Source organism: Branchiostoma belcheri, unplaced genomic scaffold, assembly GCF_001625305.1.
Source record: "Branchiostoma belcheri isolate BF01 breed outbred unplaced genomic scaffold, Haploidv18h27 scaffold23, whole genome shotgun sequence".
In the NCBI taxonomy this organism is placed as follows: Eukaryota; Metazoa; Chordata; class Leptocardii; order Amphioxiformes; family Branchiostomatidae; genus Branchiostoma; species Branchiostoma belcheri.
This window is the reverse complement of record NW_017803824.1, coordinates 1,888,863-1,897,964: the sequence shown is the minus strand read 5'-3', so window position 1 is coordinate 1,897,964 and position 9,102 is coordinate 1,888,863. Positions and strand designations below refer to the sequence as shown.

The 9,102-nt window shown below is 40.9% G+C and overlaps 1 protein-coding gene across 1 annotated transcript; it reads right to left on the bottom strand.

The window, feature by feature from the left end:
- Nucleotides 1-434: 434 nt before the first annotated feature.
- LOC109470610 lies at nucleotides 435-6,897 on the bottom strand. Its single transcript, XM_019769612.1, has 13 exons — nucleotides 6,859-6,897; nucleotides 5,114-5,178; nucleotides 4,864-4,953; nucleotides 4,304-4,506; nucleotides 4,035-4,165; nucleotides 3,652-3,843; nucleotides 3,338-3,464; nucleotides 3,139-3,212; nucleotides 2,889-2,963; nucleotides 2,588-2,727; nucleotides 2,349-2,412; nucleotides 2,105-2,197; nucleotides 435-1,924 (listed from the first exon to the last, which is right to left on the bottom strand). Exons 2-13 carry the CDS (start codon nucleotides 5,153-5,155, stop codon nucleotides 1,593-1,595), a joined length of 1,563 nt encoding a protein of 520 aa, XP_019625171.1. The 5' UTR covers nucleotides 5,156-5,178; nucleotides 6,859-6,897; the 3' UTR covers nucleotides 435-1,592.
- Nucleotides 6,898-9,102: the final 2,205 nt, after the last annotated feature.

Sequence of the window (9,102 nt, the reverse complement as noted above, 5' to 3'; positions counted from 1 at the left end):
GGTAACATTCAAAAGAATGTCTCACGTGAAACAAAACAACCAAAAACGTTCAAAAATTGCTTCCCGGTTGTGCTTGCATCATTACTTAGAATGTTGACGTTGTGGAAAAGTACCGAGCTAGCGTGGAAAGATACTGCTACACTACCTAATGGAAAACTACAGTACCTGAGGCTGTGGTGGTCACATGGCTCTTGGCTCAGATCCAAGGCTATCAGATTACCAGACTGTTGTTTTGCACTAACTGGGGAGGTACTAGTATTTGGTGACTAGAAATGGACACTACAACAGAATTCCTAAAATAACATTTTCATATTGTTATTGATACATTCAAACTTTCTACACTATCACATGGTATTCTGACATAGTATTCATAAGATTTCAAGCTGTTACATCCTTAGTTAGTAAAAATAATGGCACAAGGCAAAACGATGTACTTGTGATAATTTAATTCAGACAGAGGTCTAAAAGTCAATGTCGTCACCATCATCATCATAATAGTACATGTATGTAGATTTCGTCAGAAATAATTCTTAGCAAGCACTAAAGCAAGACATCGTATTTGCAGTAGCGATAGCAGTATTTACACAACAAATTATTAAACATCCACATAGAATGGTAACCAACATGTCATGTCTTTTCACAGAGTCCTTGCTACAAAAAGAGCAGTAATAGCAACACACATAGTGCATTTGGTCACTTCAATGTTAACACATATTTCCTGTGATGCTACACAGAATGCGACATTACTTTTCGGTCGTTTGAGACGAAAAGCATTCACCGAAAATCATTGTACGCCATCCCCTCTCTAAAAGCATGGCAGATACAACTCAACAATGTACCCTTCTACATCAACCATTTACAGTAGCGTGCCATACTTCCAACAACAAAAGTATACAATACAAAGTTCCTTGAACAAAAGTATACAAAATGTAATCTCCAAGCAGATCTATCTTTAGGTGGCTGCAAAGACAGAATCAAATTGGCCAGCAGTGGTAGAAATACTGTTTTCAGTGTTCTGCAATATTGCAGATGAGTCAAAATTTTGAAACACTTTCTGCAAATACACAATCCTCCATACTACGACCTTCTCAATTTGATAATGCAAAATTGCAGGTTGTAGGGTTCTTCTGCAATATTGTAAATCTCTCTGCAAAATGCAGAACGCAGATGGGTATTTCTAACACTGACCAGGCTGAATCCATTGGCCACAGAGTTACCATTTCACCAGCGAACCTGAACGACGAATAGGCAAAGTGTAATACTATACACAAGCGCGTTTTCTTCTGAGTGTTCGAGTCTCCACAACTCGTAGCCTTGCTTTGCACTTATTGCCATACAAGTACAAGTACAAGTACAAGTTAAGTACATATCATATGTACATATTAGGCTTAACTCGCAGTACTTCCAATAAGCCTTCTGACAGTGGCAAACCTCTGAGGAGCACCAGTAACTCGTACTAATGAGCTTGGCATTCATCTGCACTGGACTTACAGCAATCCATCGCACCAACTAGGGAAAGGAAGCTAGGGTGTGGAAGTCTTAGCTCTTAGCCTTATATCTTAGATCTTAGCTTATATCTAACAAAAGCTTGGTCATGACTTAGGCTTTTGCTTATATTCTAACAGCTCCTCGCAAAGGTAGTTTGCCGCGTCGTAAAGCATCAAATCGTGAAGGGTTTCTAAAACCTTCTTGACGGTGTGCCTGTCCTTGGCAGTGCGGGTCTGAAGTACTGCGAACAGGGCCAGGGTTGGGCTCGGAACAGATTGAGTGTTGACGCCGTCCAGGTCGAGTTTCGTAAGGCCGAAGCCACGCTCGAAGAAGGTCCTCCAAGTCGGCATGGAGCTGAGCGGTGGTAACCTGTCCAGGTATACCGCTAACGTCTGCTGGATGTTGTAGCTGAACCAATCGTTATCCAGCAGAATCGCTGAAAAAGGAAATACAATATTTCAAAGTAAATCACTTGATATCCATTACATATATTTCATTCATTTCATTTCCGACACAAATTATACCGAGCTAATGATTTAATGTTTGTTTAGAGTTAAATGAGCCTATCTAATCGAATTGATGTATATGTAAGAAATAGTTTTCACGTGAAACTTACAGGACGCTCGTTCTTTGCACCAAGCCAGGTTGCTTGCGTAGTCATTTGCTGTGTGGTTGGGCCGACTGTCTTTGTGAAGTCTGGCCGTTTGCCCTGTGTAAGAAAACATAACATAACATTGTAGACGCGATTTCAATAACCCTGTCTTGGAAATAGACCTAACTTTTTGTACAAGAAATCGGTGTTAGATTACAGAATTGTTTCACACTTCGTATCGAGTTTATCAAGAACTGTAAGAACATACCAGAAAGGTCCAGAGATCCTGTTGGTGTGGAGGTCTGTGATGTGGTAGGTTCCACAAAAGGTTCCTGAAATTAGAATCAGAATGCACAACATTAATGACGTCATTGATATCTTTAAGCTTTGCTGATCATATCCCATGCACGTGCACGTGTAAACATAAGTAAAATTCATTTGATATATGTTCAAATCTTATAAAATCACATCACGAAGTTGCTGCATATGAAACATCAATTCCCGTACCTGGGCATCTTCAATAACATGCAGTTCAGGTTGAACATTTACTGGCTGGTTGCCGGCTGGATAGGAGAACACGTTTTCTTCCCTGTCACTCACTGGGAATGGAGACGGAGTTCCCTTCTTTGGGGTGGGCACAGCTTTTACTAGAAAGAAACATGTATGTAAATATCAAAGCTCAGTTGGAATAAAACAATTATCGTCCCACATGGAAAGTACATAGCCTGGCATTACTACCATACTCATTCAGGTGAAGTAAACAAACCAACAAACAAACAAACAAACAAACAGATAACACCTACAATACCTGGTGACGAAGTTCTTGATCCAGATACACGGACTTCTAGTTCACCCACCGATGATCTCTTCGGCATTTTGAGTTCTGTCAACATTGATACAAATTGTAGTGTTGAACATGTACAAATTCATTGGATAGGGAGACTGTTGTTTTCAATAATTGTCTAGTTTGGTGTCTTTACCTTATGTCTACATGTCAGTACATTGAATGGGTTGAATAGCCCAACAAACATGACTAGCAAAGGAAACAAAATGCTTACTCAGTTTGGGGCGCTTGGAATCAGGGACATTGTTGGACTGCAGTAACTTCTGTCCATCCTCCGACTGATTGGAGCTGAAACATTTCATCCAAAATATTACTAAAACAAGTAAATTCAGTTTCATTTCAAAAGGCTAAATTGACAATTCATAACCACAGGAAAATAAAATTTAGTTTTGAGGAATCTTTCCCTTCCATACCTTGCCCTGGCCTTAGTGAACTTGACCTTCTTGTTGTTCGTGTCTACTCGACATTGGTCGTCCTCAGACTCTTCGGTGAGGGTCGAACTCTTTTCTACTCTATCTGCAACTGCAGGATGCCTACGTTCTGTTGAAGGGGAAGAATAATTTTGTAGCCATTGTCAAGTGAACACTTTTTGCATCTTGTCAGAAGTGACCCTAGCAAGCATTTGCCAAGTGAACACTTTTCGCCGATTTTAGATTTTGTCAGAAGTGACGCTAGTAAGATATCACTCTCCAAATATGTGCCATGTACAAAAACCAGTACTCTTTACCTGGCGTGTAAGGGGCCTCGGGATCCCGGCCTGGTGCCCTGTGGTAGGGTCCGTGTGGTTTGCAGAGTTTTCGTTTTAACGAAATGGCCACGATGACTGTCAAGGCAGCAGCAGCTGTAAGGGCTACAGCCGCAATCACGGTCCAACGTTGTGACTCTTTGTAATGCTGGTCGTCTTCAAGCTTTGCTTTATCTGGTAACAAGTGATAACAATTTCACAGTATAAGAATGAATTGAAAAAGAATTAATTGGCAGCGTGGTAAAATATTACTTAACTAGCAGTCAATCATAAAAATTCATCTAATGATACATTTTTCAGATAAATGAGTGTTCGTGGTACATTTCAATATATCCATTCAAGTAGACATTGCTGGGAACACTTACACTGTTTCGGATCCGGCGGGGCGCATTTAATCACAGGATTCTCAGGAACCATACACTCAGATCTGTTGTTTTTTTCAGCATCACACCGGATGCAGTCGACTTCTCCCTGGATTCTAGCTTTGGGAAAGTACCTGTAGATTATAAAAGGGACATTAAACCTCGATAATATATATCTTGAATTAGCTAACTTGATCACTGAAATCCGCTGGCTTAATGAAACTCCATGAGCAAGTCGGAAAGATAAATTCAGCATAACATCGGTATCATACCCGTCGAGACATCCGAAGCAGACGCTGTCAAGGTGGGCGTTGCACTCCCGAGCCGTCTTCTTGTGCTGACGTTTACAAGAGATGCAGTCCCGCTCGACTCCTTTTGCACAGGTTTTCCCCGATGGTAGGTCTGTACAGGGCTCACAGATCAGGTCCTTTCCAGATCCACAATCTTGCTTTGCCTTCTGCCCCGCCGGACAAGTCTGTAACGTTGAGACATGGAATAAATGATTTTACAGTAAATTTGATTTGATTTATTGAAATTGCAACAGTGCAATACACGTGGGACACAGGCGGCTGTTGCTGGTGTTGTGTCCCAGACATAGACACAAATAGCGGCAGACAATACACATTATCACTTGAGGTAAATGTGGAAAGTCGTGTAAAATGCCTTTCCCAAGGGCACAAGATCGGTGGCAAATTTTACAGTAAAATAAAAACATCCATTCAACACACTGTGATTTCTCAAGAATCAAGACAGCAATGTAGGTTATGACAGCCACAACATTCCAGGGAGTCACATTTTAGTGAAAAGTAGAAAAGAAAGTGCTGGTTCGTACCTTTTCGTTACAAGACCGACAGTTCCCGTCTATGTCCAGGTATTGTGAATCACCGCTGCAGTCTTCACCGGCTGCTAGACCAGGGAAGCCCTGTTTTCAATCAACACATGTTACTAGTTTTAGTGGCATTTGGGCTTGTATTTTCTTGTCACATACGGTGGTGTTGTAGTAAACAATGTTGACTTGGTGTTGCTTGTGGCCCATCATTTATAACTGATGAATGGTATTAGTATAAGATTTAATCACTTACGGAAGCGAGGAGTAGCGCCAGAAGTCCTATAGTAACCATCATCTTCGCAGTTCCAATTTGAAAGTCTGTAAAGACACCGAAAGACAAAAGATCGCCGTTAAACCTTTTTGTACATTTTCATAGCCATTGTGCTTGTGGTTGTGGTGGTAGTGGTGGCGGGAGTTAGCACTCCTTATATTAAACCAGACTAATACAGCATGAAATCATACCACTGTAGCTGTATCTCCAGCTTTATTGCTTTTTGTGTATTTGGAACGTGAATATGTAAACGTATTTCGTTTATCATAACAAGTTATTTTTATCATGTTTAGAATATAATATTTTAAGTTGCGAAAGGTAAATAAATGGAGGTCATCAGATCAATTTGATGGTCGAGCTTTTTCAATGATCGTAGACATATCGTACACCGTATCTTCACGTCACGTGACTGTCTGTTGTCTAAGGTTACACCCAAGTATGCCGGTGATTCATTCCTTCCACACCTTATAAGACATGTTTGGAAAATTTGTTATTAGTCACCACTAGATACAGACACTAAAGTATAAAAGACGGGCTCAGAACAAGTGTGCTCACTTGTACTCATATGTAAAGGTACAGAACGCACAGGTCGCATTGCCGGGAAAATTGACTTGGAATTTCGTGTGTTTTTTTTCCATGGTGTGCCCTATTCTAGTGTATCAGCTGTACACCAGTGAACACCTAGCTTCTCGTCGGGACCTTTTACTGTTCAATCCCATGTTGGAGTACGCGGGCGGTTGGATTTGTTTGCTGCTGAGTGAAAAAGCCGGTTGAAGTTGGAGTTTAGAGATTGCTGAATGAAGTATGTTTTTTAATTTCTTCTTGTAACAAACTCAATCTTGGGACTCCTACTTTGAATGTGATAATCCGTCTTGTAAGTGCTATCTTTTAACATCTATTAATCTGTATGTAATCATGACAAACTCTGAATATAGACTTCTGAATATAGACTTAAATATACAAAATGTAGATGTCAAATGGCCAAATTAAAGTGGGTACTAACAGGCGAAGAAGTACTAGTGTGGCGGCGGTCTGTTTAGACGTAGAGGTGTTTGTATTGGCCCCGGGCCAAAAGTGCCGCACCTTAAATGTACATGAGTAACAGTCACGGGGTGGCACTGACGTCACTGCTCGCTCACCTGTGGAACTTTCCAGTCGACTTAATCACAAAATAGTTATGGGTTCGTGGAACAGTTTTCTTCCGGAATATTTTCTAGGCTAGATGGTGTGCACACCAACATGACATTTTCTATTCGTAGAGAAATAAGTCTAAATGCACACGGGACGTTCTTCAATAAATCTCTAGAGGATCAAATCAGTACTTTTAGTCCATTTTAAATAACCACTTGGCAACTTCGGTGATTTTTCGCGGTCAGAGCGCAGAGTGGTGTCAGTAAAATGGGATAGCATGCTCATGTTATCTACAGGTAAAGTCCTATGCATCGGCCAGTATCTTACTTGTTTACAAACCGTGAAATCCAGAAAAACAACGTTAGAATGGCAAACGTAACGCAGACGACCCTGAATAATTAGTAATCCTATCCGCCCCCGTGCCCAGGTAGTTTGAATGGGGGAACAAACACCTTGTTTTACGTGCTAGCTGCCCACACACTCGACATGTAACAATACTAACATTTCTACCGCATTCCAGTGGTTGTTATAAGCCCCTTGTGGCAACCCCATGGAAAACCACACCGGAAATTAGGTATTCTCGAGGGAAAACCTACCTGAAAATGGCCTACGTGCGCTCGCGTGGACTGCATTTGGAAAACTGAGGGTTTGTGTCAATAGCGCGTCACCGGTAGGACCAAAAAGCAGTTTGCGCACCTTGCGGGTACGCTAGGTATACCTTTCTGTCTCTACTGTGTATTTCTATCACAAGGTAGATGATTTTTATACAGTATGGTATCCCAAAAAATTATGTCTGTCAACTGTTAGTGAATCCTTTCGTTCCTTGTTGGGAATTATGTGTTAATAATCTGAAAACTATGTCCCAGCACCCCCTCATGTAATGGATTCGTCACGGGGGGATTCCCCAAGATGTTAATGAGCTAGTGACTTAACAAACTCGCTTCCAATTAAGACTTTACATAAGACACTGTCATCTCATTAAGACGGTAGCCTGTCATTCGTAGCCTCTACCAGGCTTTGGGAGGCGGCTGGAAAGAGTAGAAATCGGTCAAATAGATAGCATGCCAGGGGAGTTGGTCCACTAGAGACTACTCTACATTTTGTCGCACCCGGGAGCGGCAAACTGTTTTCTCCAGCAGACCAACTCCCCTGGCATGCTATCTCTCTATTTGGCCGCCCCCCGAAGCCTGGTAGAGGCTATGTCATTTGAGTTGTATCAGATATAAAAATTTCATTGCACATTTCATCCTAGAAAGATTTCCTTCTCAACGCGGATACGATGCATTTGTATTCATGCTTCCTTTGTACCTGGCACTCCTACTTGACTCGAAGATCTTTGATCGAAGCACGCACTGTTGAGCACTTCCCTAAAATACCTCTTAAAATGATTCAAAGAACAGTGTGTATGTTTTTCGGCTTTTATAAATGCTCCTTGTGCAGGAAAGAGAAGAATGACCCCAAGTGTATCTTAACAGGTGTGACACACAACAAAGCAGCCACGGAGAAAGTGCCTGGTCACAACAGTGCCCAATGACCCGTGCATAGCCGTAAGGTGTTGTTGCAAAACATGCACCCAAACAGTGCAGATTCAAACTACTAATGCAAACGATCACCTTAACATTTTAAAACATTTATAGATATTCAGAGTTAACATTATTTCAATAGTGGCGTAATACAGACAGACAAATAGACAAGTCTGAGGCCTTGGAGAAATGTCACCGTTTTCAACATACGTTTTCTTCACATAATCCTATCGATGATCCCTGGGAGCATCAAAATAGGTCGGGAGTTCTTTTCTTTTAAACTACATGGAGCATTTTAAACGTGATTCACCAGAGCTGTAAATCGCATAGTAGACTTCCAGGTTGTTCTTTTGAAAAGTCTCAAGTGTCAGACACCGTACAGTATATATCGTTATAAAGTTCTAGAGACAATTTGCTTGGAATATGATATATTTGTGGGTTTCTCTATCACAATCTTGATGTTTGTCTTTTGATTAATCATACAAAGAATACACTCACCTGTTGCTTTTGAGGTGCGCCAGGTAAAATGCACATACCATATATAGCACGAAATATATAGTACGCACCACAATAGAAGCACGTGAAGAGCAGTAGTGGAAAACTACTCGGAACTCGTAAACGCTTCCGTGTTTTGATTCTTGAGGACTAGCGCACCGTGCCATACTTGAATTGAAAAAATTCTCTTAGCAAATCTGATAAATGTATTTTCTCAGATATTCAAACCTACAGAGATAGCAATGGTAGTAAGGTAATTGTCACGGTGTCTTTGTCAATGTCTGTAGAACGAAGAGGTTATTTTAAAAAAGTACCCACCCCTTCTTGTGTGTGGTACAGGCCTACAATTACATAGTGGGAACTTTTTACGCTTATTTTTGGTCTCTGACGTTTCTTAAGTATTTGTGTACGTGCATTGGTTATGTGCATCGTTTGCCAATTCCAGGAAATGAAGTTAATTATAGAAAAAGTCGGACGAAAGCAATTTAGCCTTGGACACCTTACAACCACAATGTAGGATACTGTTACGCCTCAAGCCTTGTGTTCAAGAAAATCATATATTGAAAGTTTCACATGGATGGTGTAGATTGTCACTTTATCTATCGTCAGCATAGTCTTTCTCAGCTAATACTATCCTATCGATGTGCGTTGCTCTTTGATACATATTGATACATAAAACTATCAAATAGCCTCCTAACGGTGCTATAATTTAACATGCACACGATAGACACAGCAGGTTCAAATATTTGCAAGGTAAAAAGCAAACACAGCTTGTTAGCGGCCACTACTACAAGCCGTTAGCTTTAAAGGCATGATTGTAGT

Bases quoted from the DNA above. Each gene is read 5' to 3' on its own strand.
- LOC109470610 (XM_019769612.1), bottom strand. From the start codon at position 5,155: ATGATGGTTACTATAGGACTTCTGGCGCTACTCCTCGCTTCC. The intron at 3,213-3,337 runs GTATGGAAGGGA...GAAATGTTTCAG, and splicing joins TTCACTAAGGCCAGGGCAAG to CTCCAATCAGTCGGAGGATG. The intron at 2,413-2,587 runs GTACGGGAATTG...TTCTAATTTCAG, and splicing joins ATGTTATTGAAGATGCCCAG to GAACCTTTTGTGGAACCTAC.